The following is a 20,027-nucleotide window of genomic DNA, read 5'->3' on the forward strand; positions in this document are numbered from 1 at the left end:
CTTTGCTCACGAACTTTTTCCACGGGCACGCCAGGGTATGTGAAAATAACAAGAAACTCAATGGCACTATCATAAGTGGCATGCGCCGAAGTCCATGGACAGACTCCTAGTGACTTCGATGGGGTTTGGAACAGTCCCACACTAATACAAGGTTTTCTTGCTCTCTCTCTCCACATATTTTACACTCTCCCTCAGACAGAGCTCTGTCCCTTGAGCTAATCGAGTAACTGATAGCAATAGGAGGTTGTATTACTTTAGGAAATGTCAGAATTGGGGAGGGGAGGGTGGCAGCAGAGGGATAGACGCTCAATTTTCCAGGGCAGCAGTCACTTTCCTTCACCATGAGGCAATCCCCTGCCCCATCCACTACTGCCTGCCTTTCATCTTCCCTAGCAAAATGAGCTAAGGGTCCCATAGACACAACGTGATTTATTCCCCATGCAGAACCAGCCTTTGCCCTGAATGAGGCAAGGGTCCGGTGAGGGAAAAACCAGTATGTGAACATGTAATTAAAAAGTGTAGCTCAATGCATACACACAACAGGGCTGAAGTAAGGTTTCACAGGCAACCTCAATTCTGCCATTTCCTAACGTCTGAGTGCTTGATTCTGCCACCTTAATAAGGGTCTTTAAATATAGGCAAAAAGAAAAGGAGGACTTGTAGCACCTTTGAGACTAACCAATTTATTTGAGCATGAGCTTTCGTGAGCTACAGCTCACTTCATCGGATCACTTCATCACTTCATCCGATGAAGTGAGCTGTAGCTCACGAAAGCTCATGCTCAAATAAATTGGTTAGTCTCTAAGATGCCACAAGTACTCCTTTTCTTTTTGCGGATACAGACTAACACGGCTGCTCCTCTGAAACCTTTAAATATAGGGTTTTGTGTGTGTGTAATTTCCTGTGCTTTCAAAAACAATCTGAAAAAAACCCCAGTGATTCTATCACGTTGATACCCACGTGGTTCACCAGCAGTGTTGGTACCCTTAGATCTACTGCACAGAGCTCTGTCCCTTGAGTTAATCAAGTAACTGATAGCAGTAGGAGGTTGTCATCTTCTATGGATGCCAGTGGTAGAGGGAGTGGAACAGTTTGGGTTTTGCAGCTGTTTGCTGACAGCAGAGAAATGGTGAGACTCGAGAATCTTGGGTTCCATTCCAGGCTCTGGAGAGACCTGTGCTCTACAGACTCTTCTGCCTGTTCACCCCAAGCTTGACCCCCATCCCCCTGTTCCATTCCTGCATCTTCCCTTCACCACTGTTCCTTGTCCCAGACCTATTCTCTTTGTCTACCTAGTTCCATCTCCACTCCTCAGGCTTCTGATCGCACTCCCAGTTTCCTTGCCCCCCCCCACACTCCTAGTCTTTTCCCATCTCCACTCCCAGTCTCCTTGCCCAGCCAGTTCCAATGCCCTCTCCCAGGTCCTTTTCCAATCTGTCTCTATCCTCCCAACCAGTCACCCTGAGTTCTAATCGCCCCATCAGCATTTTCATCACATCTTAGTCTCCCTCTACTCCCTCCCTCGTTTCTTGACTCTGTGTCCCAGTCTCTTTACCCAGGCAGTCTCCCCCTGCACCACAGTTCCTTGTCAGATCTGCCTCCCTTCCCTAACACCTCTGCTCTTACCACACTGATTCCTAGTTCCAGTCTCCTTGTCTGTCCAGTCCCTGTTTCCTGCCCTCCCGCAACTACTTCTCTGATTTCAGTGTTCTCCATTTCAGCCCCATTTCCTTCACTGGCTCCCAGTCCCAGTCTCCTTGCCCAACTATTTCTAGCCTCCCCTCACACCCAGCTCCCCGGTTCCCCGCCCAAAGAGTTCCAACCTACCTTCCCTCCTACCAGCTGCCAGTCCCAGCCTCACCTCCCTTCTCCTTCCATCCAGGCTTCCTGCCAGTCCCAATTTCTCTAGAACTAGACTTGCCAGACTGCTTGCCCAGTCTGCGCCTTTCTCTCCCTCTTGGTCCAGCTTTTATCCCCTCTACATTTTAATCAGGTGGTTTCTTCCTCCAAGTGACAGTAGGTGGGTTACTGAGAGCACAGGGAAGACAGGCTCCCTGCTCTCAGTTCTAGTGACCAGCAACTCGGCAGACTGGACCAGCTCATAGCAACCATTACAGGGAAAGTCCAGCTCTGCCCATACAGCAGGAGGCTGGAACATATGCATTTATCAATAAATAGCCTTGGGTGGTGGGGGTTCTGCAGTTTCAGATGAGGTACCTATTCAGTATGCCAGACAAAGTCCATGAAAGTGCAGATGAAAAGTACAACTACATCTAACTGTAATTAGATTTGTTAGTCTCTATGGTGCCACAAGTATGCCTTTTCTTTTTGCGAATACAGACTAACACGGCTGCTACTCTGAAACCTGTAATTAGATAGCATACCGCATATTAACTATACATGCCAGAGGGCACACATAGGCCACCTGAGTTCATAGCTCAATTACTAGAGGGAAGGTTTAGCCTTGTAGGGGAGACCTTGCTGTGATAAACAGACCTGGGCAATTTTTAGAGAATTTTACAGTTTTTCCTTTTCACTTTTGCACAGAAAAAACATAGTGTTTGGCTTTGTGTGTGGATCCAAGAGTTAAAAATAGCCAGGGTCCTTCCCTTAATGAAGAGAGAGAGAGAGAGAGAGAGAGAGAGAGAGAAGGATACAAACCATATCTATTAGTGGTTGAGCAAATTTTACATTCACTTTTTTTCCTGTCACAGTGACATGAAGTAATTGTGTTTGCATTCCTAACATTGTTGCTCTCTCAATTAATTAACAGCTTCAGTGCCTGGGCTCTAGCAAGGGGCTTTGGGGAGAAGCTTGCTAAGGCTCCCACCTCCCCTATGCTACAATAGTTGATGTGTCTTCCAAGTGCACAGATTAAGTGCCACCCATCAGCTGACAACAGTCCGATGAAGTGAGCTGTAGCTCACGAAAGCTTATGCTCAAATAAATTGGTTAGTCTCTAAGGTGCCACAAGTACTCCTTTTCTTTTTGCGAATACAGACTAACACGGCTGCTACTCTGAAAAGTGTCAAAGGAAGCATTCAGATCCTCCTCCTTCACTATTGCTTGCAACTACTGCCTCCTTTCATGGCTGATGCTGGCACTGCGGCTGCTTGCAAGTCTTCTGCAGATTGCTGAGGTCCCCACTCCCCTGTCTGACTACTGTCCTTGCTTTGCTGTCAATTGAGGCCATCGGTGGCCTTCTTTGATTCGCTGGGGTGGAGCCTATATGGCAACACCATAGCACACACTTCTGGATGCCACCTTCCCAAGTGATGCTTGAGGGCATCTTTTACAGAGCAATCATCTCCCCTTTGCAATGTCCCACTACACTCAAGCACCCAGTTAGATGACCAGATCGGAGTATGCATGGGCCTGAACTGTAGACCAGCTGGTGCTGTACTCTGCCCTTCGCACTTCCCCACACCACCTCAATTTCTTGCTTAGTAATAAAATCATCAGTGTTAAAGCTTCCAGATGACTTAACAATGGGGAGAGTGGTGAAGAAGACAGATCACTGATTCAGAGTGATCTAACTAACTGGGCACAAACAAACAATATGCATTTTAATATGGCTAAATATAAATGCGTGCATCTAGGAACAAAGACTATAGGCCATACATACAGGATGGGGACTGTATCCTGGGAAGCTGTGACTCTGAAAAACACTTTGGGGGTCATGGTGGCTAATCAGCTGAACATGAGCTCCCATACCAAAACAGCTAGTGCGATCCTGGGATGCATAAGCAGGGGACTCTTGATTAGGACTAGAATAGTTATTTCACCTCTGCATTTGGCATTGGTGCAACTGCAGCTGGGATGCTGTGTCCAGTTCTGGTGCCCACAGTTCAAGAAGGATTTTGATAAAGTGGAGAGAGTTCAGAGAGGAGCCACAAAAATGATTAAAGGATTAGAAAACATGCTTCATAGTGATAGACTCAACAAGCTCAATCTATGTAGCTTAACAAAGAGATGGTTAAGGGGTGACTTTATTACAGTGTAGATGTATCTATATGGGGATCAGATCTGTAGTAATAGGCTCTTCAATCTAACAGAGAAAGGTATAACACGAGCCAATGGCTGGAAGTGGAAGCTAGACAAATTCAAACTGGAGATAAGGCATAAATTTTTAACCATGAGATAAATTAACCATTGGAACAACTTACAAGGGTCGTGGTGGATTCTCTAACACTGACCATTTTAAAATCAAGATTGGGTGTTTTTCTCAAAGCTAATCTATAGGAATTATTTTGGGGAAATTAGCTGGCCCATGGTTATACAGGAGGTCAGACTAGATGATTGCAATGGTACCTTCTGGCCTTAGAAAGTATGAATCGATTAATATTCCCTGCTGTTTCTGACCCGCCTCTGACCCCTCTCCTCAATCCAACCCCCAAAGTGTGTTCAGATGCTTACTAGAGCACTTTCAATGTAAAACTTTTTTTGCACTATCTGTTAGGCAAGTATTTGTGGCATACTGGTGCTAGAGAAGCAGTCCTGCAAGTCAAACCTTGCTCACCTGGATGTTGTTCATGAAAACACCATTGAAAGACAAGCAAATTGTCAAGTTGTGTTGGGAGAAAAATGGTGACTATTTCTTGCTGTAGTTGCCTGATTGTTGAACATGGCCAAAGAGATAGAATTAAAGCTAACCCATTCCCTCCCGCCCCCTCACCCGCCCCGCCAGAAAAATGGCTTAGGCCCATTTTTTGTTTCTTTACGTTGAACAAAGAAGACTTGGCAGGGCTTGTTCTGGTTATCCTTTTAACATCAGCAATTCAGATCTTACCTACCCTGGAAGACTTTCCTGCCTCTCTATAGTAGGGCATCGTAGCAAAAAAATTCTCCTAACTGCTGCGATCAGTTCAGCTCCACTGATGGGAGCCTTAGTGAAGACATGGCTCTGGTGTATTTACTACTGTCTGCAGGTTTAACTGGCATGGTGGTAAAATTTCCAGACATCACCAGTACCTTTGCCACACTGGAGATCCCCATGTTGCTACCACCAGAGCAGTTGAAATAGTGGAAGCCCAGTGTAAAAATCTGTAGTATAGCCAGAGCTCTAGTGGGACACTCACATTTTTCTGTAGTACAGATCCATGCGGAGGAGTACAGAAGCAGGTGAACGTATGGAGCAGTAAAAATGGGCACTGCAATGCAGAGCAGATTGAGCTCTCAAATTAACTACGCTCTTTGCCTCTTTAAAATTGCATTTCTTTACATTCCTATTCCATTCTTTTTGCCCTGGGGTACTTTGCCCCTTTGTTTTAGTAAAAGAGTGAAAAATTGTCCCTGCAGAGAAAAGTATGCTTGGTCTCAGCCCCTCTCCGCTGCAGCTAACTTTGAGCACAACTCAGTTTATCATCGTTGCCAAGACAATTGGTGTCTTTATTAAAATCCTATGCAGACAAACCTAAGGCGGATGAGGGCCAAATCCTCTGCTGCAATAAATCGGCCTAGCTGTAGTTACTTCAATGGAACTACACTGATTTATACCAGCTGAGCTTCTGGCCTAATATGCATAGAAACCAAATGACTCTTCTCGCTCCTAGACACAGTTCCTCTAGGTCAGGAGTGAAGTAAACAGAACGAGAGTGGTGGGGTCAGTTTGAGCTGCTGGACTCTGTGCTGTGCCTGTTCTGTTCACCAGAGCGAGGACTTCACTTCACACAGCAGGGCTGTGAATCTGGCCCTAATTTAAGAGGAAAAACTAAAGCAATCAAATAAAATTCAACAATTGCTAACAAAATAACGAGTGGTTTGTGTATGGCAGCAACTAGGGATGTTTTCTGTCTTTTGATGACATATATGAAAATATAATTTATAAACCACCATATTCATTTGTTTTTCAGGTGAATATGTAACAGCCCAAAAACTTTGTTACCACAGAGTGAAGCTTGTCCTTTGGTACATCATGTCCTTCCAGAACATATGGAGTGACTACACTTAAACTCTGAAGACAAGGAAATGAAGAGTTAAGACATACGCCACTCCTGCAATGCAACCTTAACTCTTCTGCCTGCAGCTGGCAATAGTCACACGGAATGAGTCAGTAAGGTGGGGGAAGAGGGCAAGGTGCCATAATCAATAGACATGCAGAAGTTCTAAAAGAATGTGTCCTTATTTGTGTCATGGGCCACAAAATTAAATTCCAGCATTTAACTGTCTTCCCTGTGGTAGGTGTATCTATGGTGGAGGGAGTAGCTGGAGCAATTTGGCAGAGCAATTATTGTGTTATGACATCTGTACTTTGAAGGATCAAGTATGCCTCATTTCAGTGCTGTTTTTTGCCGGATGTGTCCGCAGAGGTTCAGGAGGATGTCTTCATTCCATTGGAAAAGTTAGATGTCTGGCGACATATAAGACTGTGATCTCCAGGACTTGGGTAAGTGAAGACTCTGTATCAGAAGGAGTTTACTATAAAAAGACGGTGATATCCTGAGCAATAGAGTTCATTGAGAAAGGCACACACACTAAAAGAGTGGATGAAAAACACCTTTACAGTCCATTAACACTTCAGATACATAATCTTGAAATACTGTATGCTGTTAATGAGACATGAAGTGCTGAAGTAACATTCTAGTCCAACACTTGATTAGTTTAACATATATCCGATGGGCACAGTCTATTTTGGATTACATTAGAATGTGTGAGATATAAAGCCGTGGGGGTGGGGAAAGGGAAGGGCAGGTGGGGTGGGAAGCGATCAACAAAGCTAACAAGCTGTGATGCCTACAGGAAGGGAGAAGAATTAGAAAAGTCCTGCAGGGCTCCAGATGGAAGGGTAAAAAATAGGGAGGGAGGGAGTAAAGAAAGAAGAAGAAGAAGAAGCATTTTCACTTCTCCTTCCTGCCATCAGTAGCTGTGACAGTAATAAATGTTCTGGATAGGATGGGGGGAGAAGGGTTTGGGGTGCTTTGATTTCAGATATTCTGCTGACTAACAGTACGTCTACAGTGGAATAAGGGTATGTCTACACTCCAATTAAACACCTGTAGCTGGCCCAGGTCAGCTGACTTGGGTTTGAGGGCTGGTTTGCAATGTAGACATTTGGGCTTGGGCTGGAGCCTGAATGTCGACACAGCAATTTTTAGCCCTGTAGCCCGAGCCCTGCAAGCTTGAGTCAGCTGACCCAGACTGGCCACCAGTGTTTAATGGCTGTGTAGACATACCTGAAAGCCTCAAGCCTGCAATTCCTGTTCATGTGAGTAATCCAGCCACACCATGTTGTCTTGTTTGCTTCAATTTCAAGTCTCGTGTGAATAAAGATTATCCCCATGAAGAAAGGCATCAGGATCATGACCTAGACATGTTCTTCATACCAAGCCTCTGAACAGCAAAGACTGAGCTCACTCCACATTTGAACCAAATTCCTTCTCATAAGCAAATACAAAATCAGTTTCAAACCAAAGGCCCGACTCTTTATTCCTAACTCAGGCAAAATTCCCACTGAACTCAGGGAGTAAATCTTGTCCCTGTGGAATTTTTACCATTGACTGCCAGGGGGCCAGGATTTTCATCCAGGGAGTTTTGTCTGAATAAAGGCTGGAGGATAGAGCTCAATATATGTGGTCCTTTAACAAAACAAGTCCAAATACACCACAATACTAAACACTTCATTTATTGTCAGATTAAAACAAAATAAACTTTAGGGTGATGTAAATATAATGCTGTAGTGTGGAAAGAGAGGCCAAATTCTTCCCCATTGTAACCCCATCGACCAGGCTGGATTGACACCGGGGATGAAGTTTGTCTAGTACGATTATTTTTACTTTTAAGCAAATAAATGGAAATTGTTTGAGTAATTATATCCCATGTTATGTTGGAAAAAAAACTGTACAAACTTTAATTCATCCTCTCAACTGCCCTATAAATTATAGGTTAGTAAAGTGCTATACAAACAGCATTGCCCATAACATTTCAACATTTTTGGCAAAACATGCTGGATGGGGGGAAGCCTTAAATTTTTTAATAACGCTTTTTTCCATAGGTTCCTCATCTGTGCAATAAGCATATTTATTTGGAACAAAGAGAGAGGGTGAAATCCTGACCATATTGGCTCCTTATGGGAGTTTTACCATTGACTTCAGTGGGGCCAAGATTTCACCTGACATGGCCAATAGCACTGAGGGAGATTATGGCAGAAGCATGCTTAAAACTTGGAAGCATCTGCTTCTTGGTCTCACATGCTTTCCTCGCACCTATGATGCCTTTCAGGGAGAAAGAGGATATGTCAAGCACGAAAAAGACTAAAATGAAATCTGTAGCCTTGTACACATGCACACACACAGAGAAAACCCTTTTTTTTTTACCATTCTACCAATTGCGGCACAACATCTGGGGGGTCTCATCCTAGTAATACTTACATCATGCTATAGATGCATAAATCTCAGTGTGCCTTAGAAAAGAAGGCAAGTCTCATTATCCTTATTGTACAGATGATGAATGTGAGGCACAGAGGTGTTAAGTGACTTGCACAAAGTCAGAGAGCTAGTTGGTGTCAAAGCTATGAGCACAACTCAGGTTTCTTGGTTCTCGGGCCTTTGCCTACCCATTGGGCTTAAGTCTCTCACTGTGACCTAATTTTTTTCACTGCCTTCCCTTGTATAGTAAAGGTAAGAATGTAACAACTGTTTGCTCATTCATTATTGTTTCATTATGCATTTTAATGTGATTAAACAGTGCTGTGATTATACATAATACACAGTAACTATGTGTTGCTTTGGCATTTCAACAATAATGTCCATGCATTTGTCTGTCTATTTTTACCAAGCGCACAAATATCACATAAAGTACAATGCGGGGGGGGAGGGAGGGCAGGTGGGGAGGAGGCATGACATGTTCCCCAATGTTCAGGAGAGAAAAATAAATTAAAGGCATATTTGCTTTTCCCAAAACTTTTCATTCTGGTCTGCAGCGGTAACTAAAGCATTTTGGCCAAGATTTTCAAAACTGGATGCCACTAGTTAGGCTCCTAACTCCATTTTTAGGAACTTAAAGAAGTGGTCTGACTTTTAGCAGAGTCAAGCATCCTAGCTTTCCCCGGAAGTCAATGGTAGCTGTTGGGTTCTCAGCCCTTTCGAAACTCAGACCAGTTAGGGCTTGATTCTGCACCCTTGAGGTGAACGGGAGTAAGATGAGGGTCATAACTGAGTGCATATAGCTGGATTTAAGAGCTTGCCTTTAGGCACCCATTTTGAAAAATGTGGTCTTGTGGTATAATGTCTGGAAAGATTTAGATTATCTTGTGTGTAGTATAAGATGTGTAGATACAGACTATCCATATGTGCCAATAGGCTAAACTTTAAGTGCCAGACAACTATATTGTTGCATTCCAAATAGGGAAATACGGTTTGTCAGCCGAACATTTTTATTATTCTGTTCACAATTCTAGTGATATGTCTTGCATAATTGGTGGCTCCAGAAGACATTAACAAGAAACTGAGAGCTATAAAATCCCCATAAAAAATCCTCTGCCCTTTGCATGTGTTTTTTTTTTTACTTTGCTAAGTTCCTGCTTATTGAAGATTTGCTGCCATGATGATATATTTGTTGATATGCTTTGCTTTTGAGATAGTTATGGAACTGTGACAGAAGGGGTGATTCCAGTAATGAGGGGTACAATGCATCTGGGTTCACATACATACAAGAAACCTTTAGATTATAAAGTTATGAAATGAGGATCTGAGTAGCTTGTCATGTGTTCTTTGCTTACATAGTTCACATTGTGACATGACAGCAGTGAAATACTGCTTCCAGTTGTTACAGGAGTGAAAGATTCCCTTCCCACTCCCTGCTGCATCTCACAACCTGGCAGCAACATTCTGTCTGACATAATGCAATCATGTACATTACTAATATATTCGTAAATATCACGTATACATTTCTAGCAATGATCTATTTGCATTTGTTTTCCCTCTCTGCATTGCTATACAAAGCTCTTTGCTGTTTCTTAAACATATATAATTCAGGATACTGCATTTTCTCAGCCAACCAACAAATAAACAAGGTGGTTTGCTTTTTAAATACTCACAGTACAGTTGGTTTAGTGGTTAAAGCAAGTAATTGAAAGTCAAGAAATCCTGCATTCTAGTCCTGGCTTTGCCACTTTGATCAGATCCTCAAAAGTATTTAGGTGCCTAACTCCCACTGAAAAGAATGGGAGTTAGGTGCATAAATACCTTTGACCTAGCATAATTTACTTAAAAAGTGACCTGCAAAGGAAAAAATAAAATTGGGTTTCTGCCTTTTTTGCTTCTTTATTATGTGAAAAGTTCTGAAGTCTGAACATTTTTAAGTCTCTCCACATATTTAAAAAAAAAAAAACAAAAAAAAACCTGAAAGTCTCTGGAAGAATGGAGAACTAGTTAGATTATAATATCACATGCACCAAGAAATCGAAACACTTATCTGAGCGGGTAAATTATTTTAATGTAGACTTGAAAAACAAAACAAAATTGAAAAGTTTTAAATGCCTATGTAATTCAAATGGCTAATAAACTACAGGAAGAAAATTAATTAATGGCTATGAAAGCACTCAGTCCACATTTCTGGGTGCTTCAGGGAGACCAACAGCAAAATAAAATGACATTCCTGTTAAGTTAAAAATGAGCAGAACATCTATCCTCCCATTTTCTATAGGCTCACTTTATACATAATCAAGAAGCAAAACAAAAAGACAAATCTTTTCTTTTTCACTTACAGGTCATTTTTAACCTTCCTGTGCCTCGGTTTCCCTCTCTATAAAATAGTGATAATGCATACAATTTTCAGAAGCTCTTAAGTTACTTGGGAATGAGGCCCCTAAGTTATGTACCCACTTTTGAAAATGTTATCCTCTAATGTTTACTTACTTATGAGCCTTAATACATAGATGTTTTATAAAGACTTTGAAATCCTCATATGGAAGCCAGGAATGGGGAACTGTAGTGTGAAACAAGAGCTTTAAAATTTTGTAATTTGCCTTCATCAAAATTCATCATTCCAAGGCAAAAGTGAAGTCTCTGCTATTAGAATTGTTATCAGCAAAGCCTGGAACAGGCAAAGAAATGCTGTAACCAAACTGTCTTCTTCTCTGAGCACCCTTCCAGACAGGGCTCTCATTCAGCAGTCTTCCTTGACTTTAATGAGACTTAAGAATGTGCTTAAAGTTAAGCACTTGCTTAACTGCTTTGCTGAATAGGGGTGGATTTAAGCATGTGCTTAGATGCTTGAACTGGGGCGGGGAGTCTAAGTCCCCAGTCCTGCAAAGAGTTATGCAGGTGCTTAATTTTACATTCAGTGGGACTACTCAGAATAGAGAAAATTAAGCATATGCATAAGTCATTGTGGGATCTAGGCCTCAGTTTGGAGACCCTTACTGGAAAACCCTACATTTATTTGATATACTCTTCTTTTCCCCTGTGAAAAGACACATTAACTTCACTGTGCATGTTATGATTTAGAACAGGGATTCTAAGTGCTTACAGAGTTAAAAGAAAAAAATAATTAAAAAAATTACAAAATCTGTATCTTTTATCTGTATTGTTACCAAAAATCTCCCCTTTAAAAAATTGCCAACAACTTTTTCATTTCTGGGAAACTGCACAGACGAGTCTGGGGCCAACTCTTTTGTCTTTGTATTTCCAACTGTTCTGGTTTACTTCTTCTGTTTCCCTGTCAAAAATTGCTCTTTTAGTCCCAGTTTAGCTAAGGGTGATGGGAAGTTTACTACTTGATCTTTTCCCTTATTCCAGTGTTTTGAATTGTAATTAGCAGTTTCCAGTACTCAGGCTTTATTCCCCAAATGCAGGCCCTTTTACGGAGCTGCTTAAAGTAATGAAAGAACTGTCATTTCATTCCCCACAAACAACTGCCTGTTCATTCCCTTTCAGCTGCTTTCATTCTCAGTCTAGTGAAATGAAATTATACAAATTATGTGACATTAAAAATACCTGCAAAAGTGTAAATCCACTTGATGCTAAGAGAGCTTCTGTAAATAATTTAGGAACCTTTATGTAGGTGTTTGCAATGAATCAGTTATCAAACATTTTGGGCTTCTGGATGCACTTTTAAAAAGATGAAGAGTCTAAATATTTTCCCCTAGGGAAGCCTTAGTGCCCAAAAGACGTAAGTGAAGAAGTCAGCCTGCTAGTGACCAAATCAATCACACTTCAGATCAAACTACAGAGGGGCTTTTTGGTTTGGAACCAGATAGAACTAGGAGCTCTTGTGCAGAAGGTATTATTTCTTTATATGGCTTCAAAATGAACATATGTCTAGAAAAAAACCAAACCAAACAGCTTTCCCTGTTTAAAAAAATATTACGGCAAAGTTAGAAAAAAGAATCCTTTGGAGTCAGCCAAGGTGAAATCTATCAAATCTATGAAATCTAAAAAAATCATAGCTACTTTCTGCCCCCACCATCTAACTGAGGGGGACAAGGAAGGTGGGGTGGTATATTTTCCTGCATTTAGGGGGAATTCATCCCTTTCATATGGTAAGCTCTTTTGGCATGAGAGCTGTGCCTTCTTTGGCTATGCCTTCACGGCAAAAAAGGTATGTTTTAATATCCAGATAGCTATCTTGACATTAAAGCCTAGTGGAGACAAGGCACTGTAGTTTTTACCTCAATGTATCTAATCAGGGTAATATCTTGGCCCTCTCCTGCAAAGGGATAGCTCCATCTGAAATGGGAAGTGGATTCTGGGGTATTTCTTAGGCAGGCTTGATCCTACAAACAGGTGCAGTCCCTGCTCCAGGGTGTAGTCCCACTCACAGTACAGGGACTCTTCCTGCAGTAAGCTCAAAATCCTGTCTCTTTCACCAACAGAAGTTGGGCCAATAAAAGATATTACCTCACACACCTTGGCTGTCTCATATCTGGGACAAACATGGCCACAACAATGGTCATTTGTCCATTCAGTTCAGGACAAAAATTGAGCTTAAAAGTAGACAAGATTTATACATTTAAACTCAAGATTCAGTGGTCTGTAAATGAGTGACAACAGTCAGGGAAGGAGAGAGGTTCTTTGAGGCCATTAGCAAACAGCTCATGATTTGTTCTTCTTTGTGCATTCTCCTTTGCCTTAGTCATTTTACAATGAAATTGAGCCACTGATTCCCACCCTTGGTTTTTTTGGAGAAGATAGTCGGATGAGGAAATTTTGCAATTAAATATAGAAGACACCCATGTTATGTCCATGTATTGAAATAAGAGTTTGATTCTATGAGTTAAGTGATAATAATTATGAACTTTGTAATAGGCAAAAGATGATTTAGATCTCCCTAGTCTTTCAGCCCAAATCCCTATATTTCCAACTCCTAAACCCCTCCCTTTCCTCTCCCCCTACCCAAGTCTCCATCCAAGAAAATAGCCAGGCGAGTTTTCTAAGCTCTTTCAGCTCCAGTTGCTAATGCTGCTGACATGGCATCCACAATCATTTAAGATTTGTAATGCTGCCATGTGTTCAACACATGGCCAGCACATATTCCTATTGTCAAGAATCACATAGTCACTGGAAAGCAGTTAGCATCATAAATAAAGCAAACATGATCAGATACTACATACTTCCTCCTCATGGTGAATTAGGATGAAGCACTGGAATTCAACCCCATTCTTCAACTAATGGCAGAAAGTATGAATGTGGGAGATCTGGTACTGTACATATCTGGGGAATGATTTACTTAACTCTTTCATTGTTCCACAGAGAAACAAGTCTGTTTGGAATGCATGTGTTTGGGTTGTAACCCCATGTTACCCAGCCATATCCCTGGGTGTATAGAGGATGGGGGTCTTCTTCCACATCTTCTATTGCAAAGTATTTTCCTCTTAAAGTTTGCCTTTAAATAGTTCACTGCCAATGGGTTAGTATGTCAGAGAAGCTTGTCAGCATCAGCATGGGCTGGATTCCATCTTTAATCATGGGGGGTTTATTTGTTCAACCAGGATTTAGAGGACTAAAGGCTCGTGCGTGCCTAAAAGGAAGGTGGGAAGGAAAGAAGAACTGGGAAGGGGGAGGGAGTAGCCACTGATTCCTACTGAGTGAAATGGAAACTTTTCCTAAGGGCTTTTCTCCCTTTCTGGAGCAGATCCTCAGCTGAATCAAGTTGCTGCTATTGTCATTGATTTCAATGGAGCTACAACCAAATTTATACCAGCTAAAGATTTTCACTTTTGTATTCAAGGGGTTTTCCCTATCGAGAATCATAGGGCTGGACGGGACTGCAAGAGGTCATCTAGTCCAGCCCCTTGCACTGAGACAGGACAAATTATACTTGACCATCCCTGACAGTTGTTTATCTAACTTGTTCTCCAGTGACAGGGATGACAGCTTGTTCCAGTGCTTAAATGCCCTTATGTTTACGTTTAAAGGGGAACAGCAGTGCTTTAATTAAAAAAAAACAAAACAAAAAACCTGAAATCCTAAATCATTAATGCAACACCCGTGTAGATTTTAAAATGATAAATAAATACTTACTAACAGAAAACTGTAAGGCTGCTTCCCTTAATTTGTAGTAGGGGTTTGAGATGTGGCTGGCCCACCTACAGGAAGCATGACAACTTGAACACAGTTCTTGCTAGGTAAGTAAAGGAGGAACAAATTTGCAGTTAATTTGTTTAAAACTGTATTTGGCAATTTTTAATGTACACACACAGCACATACACACAGTGGGACTTGGGCACTTGTGCAGGATTGTTTTTGTTTTATGTTTTTTTTAATTTCAAAGCATTTCCATTCTCCTAAAAGGATTTTCCTTCCCTTTCAAATTTGTATAGATCAGGATGTGTGTCTAATTTCAGAGAGAGGCAGTACCAGACCCTACTGACCTGAGACACGGGGGTGAGGTGTTGCATGACTGCAGATGCTATCCTTTGCTTCACTGGCATCCAGTGTCATCCTGCACAGAAGAGGGAGTAGCTCCAGAGGGAATTTAAAGCCTGGCTGTGCTGAATCAGCTAATAGAATAGTAGTAGACATGGATCGATATTTGACATGGATCGATGTTTGGTTTTAGTGGCTGTGCCCTCTGTATCTACCCACCTTCCCAGTCTCTTTCCACACAGCACATTGTAAATATATCTGCACCTGAGAACTTTACAGCAATTTAAACTCTTTGTCCCATTCATCTAAAAAAAACCAGACACCTGATCTCTGGTCTCTTACAACAGTGTAAATCAGAAGTAATGCCATTGAAGTCAATGGATTACACCACTTTTACACCATTGTAAATGAGATTGGAATTGTACCCACCATCTTACAACTAGAGCTGACCAGAGAACAACAATTCCATCCCACAGCAACTTTCGAGGTTTCAAATTTGGTTTTGGACAAAACTTTTCAAATGTGTTTTGTGAAAATGGTATGGGTGGCCAGAGTATTGAACTGGTATTTGGGAGGCCCAGCTTCATAGTCCTACTGTGGTTGATTCAGAGCAGAGTTTTTCATCCCAGATCACTTCAAATCATGCTGAGCAGGGATTTGAACCTGGGTCTTCAACATCAGTGCCCTAACTGCCCAGCTGTCATTGGTCTTCCCTGCCCTTTTCCTTGCCATTCCCCCAATGATTCACACAGCTGAAAAGCTTCTTGGCAAAAGTAGGGTTGTACAAAGTGATATAGGTCTCTGTAAAATGCTGCAACAAAACATTTGTTTCAGAAAAATGTTCTGACTAGCTCTACTTAAAACCCTACTAAATCTCATCTCACACTAGCTGGAGCTACTACACAGTTTGTTTAAAGGTCCCTTATCAGGCACCGAACAAGCTTGTCAAAACGGACTTTGTTTAGATAAACATAAATGTGCCAATAAAAATAAATAATATCAGTTTACTCATTACCCATTCTTATATTATTTAGTTTGCTTTGCAGATTAGCCTCTTTATATACTTTACTATTGATTTGATTAAACAATTATCATAATCTTAAAATGACAAAAATTCCTGATTGACTCCATCAGAGCAGAAATATGGCATGTCTGAGGAAAAGATATTGAGGGGTCTTTATTTACAACTACAGTTCTTTTTGGATCTTTGGTCTCTTTTGATTGTGAAAGGACCTGGCTATCCCATTTCAGAAAGGCAGGCCATACACAGAGCTGAAGATAGAATTGTTAATCCTGTTATCAAGAATACAAAAGCCACAGGTTACAGTTTCTCAATAGTTTTTTGGGGGGTGTCCTAATTTCAAGTACAGTCAAGAGGGCTTAATGGACTCAACAAATTGCCATGAATTTGAGTTCATTTAACAGGTAATTCCTTTAAGGAAGGTTTACTACTTTGTGGTAACATGAAGTTTAAAAAAAGATAAAAATCTCCCAACTCTAGAACTTGTTTTCCCATCTCCACACAGATCTATGACTGAGAGACGTTCAGCTTCTCAGGCCTTGTTGAAGTTGTAAACAGTTATCAGGCTGTACCTCAGCAGTAATCTAGTTAGTGTGTGGTGCCTAATTATCACGTCACCATGTAGTGTGAATAAAGTGACTGAGGCCTGCTGCTCTTAAAGGAACCAGACCTGAGTTTTTTTGATGTTATTAAGCAAACCACACATCCCACCCTTCCCTTTATAAGCTATGCATTTACAAAGTACAAACAACATGGAACAGCATATGAAAGGGATTAAAAGACTGAAAAATGAGTCACTTTAGTGGTTGAGTCTTTAATCTGAGAAGTAATTAAATGAGCTTCCTTTATATGGTAAAGCTGGAGAGCCTGTAGAACCATTTTTCCTAACAGTAGAGAAGGCATTGTGGGGCGGCGGGGTTGGTAATCTGAAGAAACACTCTTCCAGCTTTATGGGATCTAAGGGCATGGAAATGCTTCAGCCAACTCAAATTCTGTCTGTCAGCGTTGTTGTAGTCCTGTTGGTCCCTGGATATTTGGGAGACGACACAGGAGAGGTTATATCATCTATTGGACCGTCTGTTGGTGAGAGAGACAAACTTTTGAGCCACACAGAGCTTTTCTCCAGGTTTGTGGAGCTTGAAAGCTTGCCTCTTTCACCAACAGACGTTGGTCCAATAAAAGATATTACCTCACTCAGCTTGTCTCACTAGAATTCTGTCTGGCTGCAGCAGCAGCAGGCAGGACAAAGCTAGAAGTTTAGGGATATATTTTGGGCCAGTGAAATCAATAGAAAGTTCTGCTCTGAAACTGATGGCATGACATATAACCCTTGGTTTCTATTTTAGAGCCAATATCTGGTAATGAAACATTTCTTTGTACTCCTGGTCTGAATGGAGAATAAGCAGGAAAACAGGCTAAAGGGTTGAGTAAGCTTGATAAGTAGGAAGTATGGATCTGGCTCTGTGAAATCCTGAGTACAGTCAATGTCTGATGAAGTTTTTGGGAGTTGAGGTTGCTCAGCATCTTGCCATATCTAATTACAAATCTCACCCTACAACATACTCCCTTCAACTCAAAGCTTCTGTTCATATATTCTTTGTAAGAAACAAAAGAATGTGAAGCAACTCATGATGAATTCAAATGGTAGAGCAAATTCTAGAGTTTTGCAATCTGCTTGCAAACAGTTTGAGAGAGGCAAGAATCAGTGAATAAATAATGCATTATTAATTCTAATAATACATTAGCTCTAATTGCTACAATAGGAAACTCAAATTCACTTCAATCCAGTTTTTGGAAATCTGGTGAACCTGCATCTAACCTCAAGTAGAATTTCATCTCCTGTCAGTCTTGTACCTAGTTTATTCTGTCTAATCTAAGTTGTTCAGCTTTTTTTTTTTTTTTTGGTGAGGGGGGTATCTTGTCTCACAGGTTGAGGTTTCATAAATATAAGGTGAACCCATTTACTATAATCTCTGGGCCATTTGATATGTAGGAAAAATACATATCAAGTGTGTAATGTGGCCTGTGGGGTTGGAAAGCAATGCCAAATACCTTCTAAAAGTAACAAAATTTGATCTGATGGCCCCATCACAGCTCACCTGACTGGAAGGTGGGTATCAATTTGTTGGTTTAGGAGGGAAACAGCATCCTCCCCCAGTCCACCAGAGCGACAAGGGCTTTTGAGATGAGCTAACCAGTGGTGGAGCACCAAGGGTTAGGCTGCTACACAGGAACTACAGATTTTCACCTTGCTTCTTGCACAGGAGTATTAAATGCCCATGGAAAGATGATGGTCCTTTTTCACCTTTGTTTTTTCTCTTGCAGCAAAGCAAGTAATTTACGTAGCCTGATAAAGGGTTTACCATTGCCAGACAACTGGTAAAATTGAAGGCCCAGGGTGAGGCTTATTGATTAGCCTACAGCTGGGAATCTCATCAGCACTATAGCCCAGTTTGGATACTTAGAGGTGCATGTGTTGACTCATCATCAGTCAGCTGATTGGCAGAGTTGTAGTGACTCTATTGTGATGAGGCCGAGGGTCATACTGAATATATAAAGTGCTGTGTTGGGGCCAGGTAGCATTGGTACCTGTCCTGATTTTTATAAGATTATCCCTGTTTTAATGGAAGGGGGCCCTGTCCTGGAATTTAGGCTGACAGGACACCTTATGTCCAAAAACAATGGAGAGCCTCCCACTTACAAATAAGCTACATCTGACCCGAGATCTTTGTTATCATACACAAATGTCATTTTCCTCAGTCATGGCATTCCATAGGAGTATGAATTGAGCCACTTTTTAAATGTACAAATCCAGTAGCCACTCGGGGGAGGGGACACGGGGGGGAGGGGACACGGGGGGCATTGGATTTCATAGTCTGCAAACTAGAGACATACCAGCTGGTAGCCAAGATGAGTGTGAGTGTCTGGGAAGGATGAGATAGTGAAATGATAAAAACTGATCAGGAAAAATACTTCAGTCTGTAGATTCAAACCACAGTTTTCTAGTTAGCATGGCAATAACTAAGGCAGATTATCCTCCAAATACTGTGGAAAACGTCACTCCGTAAACATTGTAGATTGCTTGAATATTTATTAAAATAGACCAAAAGCTGAAAGTATCTGGGTAAAACAACATTTATCATTACTTTAGTTTGTTAAATCACAGTATCTGTGAACTAAAAAAAAAAAAAACCCTATAATTTTCATGTGTCAAACATGGGAAAATATAAGAATAAACACTGGAATTAAACTGGGCAATTTTTTATATCATCTTCCACTTTACAAGCTGCTGTTTAATGCTATTAACTCACGTTTTTTAGTTACTAAAATGACTAATATTTTTAAAACGCGCTCCATGACTAAAACAAAAACAACTAAAAGGTCCTATTACCATAATTTAACAGAAAGCAGAATCATAGTTTCATTATCCAAGAGAACAATGTTATAAATACATCTGTTTTTCATCCACAATTATATAAATAATAAACATGCTGCCATTTGCAAGGATTTTAATAGCTGATTATATGTAAGCAATATTGTGATCTACGGGAGGGTGGCATGAGTTTTCATCATTCATTTTCATTGTACTTATTCGGTGCCCTTGTCTTCATCTGAGAAATGAGGAACAGACTTCTTTGCTACAACGTTGTCCAGTCTCTGGCCTTGCAAATATGGGTTCACACTCTGAAAAAAAAAATTAATTAAAAAGATACTGATTAGGAATGAGAAAATATATCCTAGGGTAACTAGCAATAATGGATATATAAAACTATGCTTACTGATCTGAGTGTCAAATGTAAACTGATAGATTGTCTTCCCAATGACCTGTCAGTCAAGCAGACATGCCCATATCATTACTCTTGGAATATTTGTGCCCTCCATGTGATTACTCTACTGTATTTTTCACTGCTCTAGTGATTCCAGTCCAGCGTAGTCTAGTTCCACTATATGGAAAATAAGAACCCTAAGCCTCTACCAGACCAGACCAGACCAGATCAGTAATATATTATATGTGTTTTATCCGAATAGGAAAATAAATCAAATGAACTCTATGGATTACTCACATGCACACAGTGTTTATGTGATTAGATTACAATAATTTGTCATGTTTAGTAAAAGTAGGATATAATATAGTTCCATCACGCATCTTTACAAATCTTTGGGGGGAATGTTGACACAAAGCTTATTTAGAAAGAACTGAT

At 41.0% G+C, this 20,027-nt stretch overlaps 1 protein-coding gene across 1 annotated transcript in view; it reads right to left on the reverse strand.

The window, feature by feature from the left end:
- Positions 1-7,605: 7,605 nt before the first annotated feature.
- LOC140913109 (neuroendocrine protein 7B2) overlaps positions 7,606-20,027 on the reverse strand; it is a 96,127-nt gene continuing 83,705 nt past the window's right edge. The window contains exon 6 of the mRNA XM_073348847.1: positions 7,606-19,509. Within this exon, the coding sequence (XP_073204948.1) occupies positions 19,414-19,509 (96 nt within the window). The 3' untranslated portion in view covers positions 7,606-19,413. The remainder of the gene's footprint in view (positions 19,510-20,027) is intronic.

The sequence above is a fragment of the Lepidochelys kempii genome, chromosome 6 (genome assembly GCF_965140265.1).
Source record: "Lepidochelys kempii isolate rLepKem1 chromosome 6, rLepKem1.hap2, whole genome shotgun sequence".
NCBI lineage: Eukaryota > Metazoa > Chordata > Testudines > Cheloniidae > Lepidochelys > Lepidochelys kempii.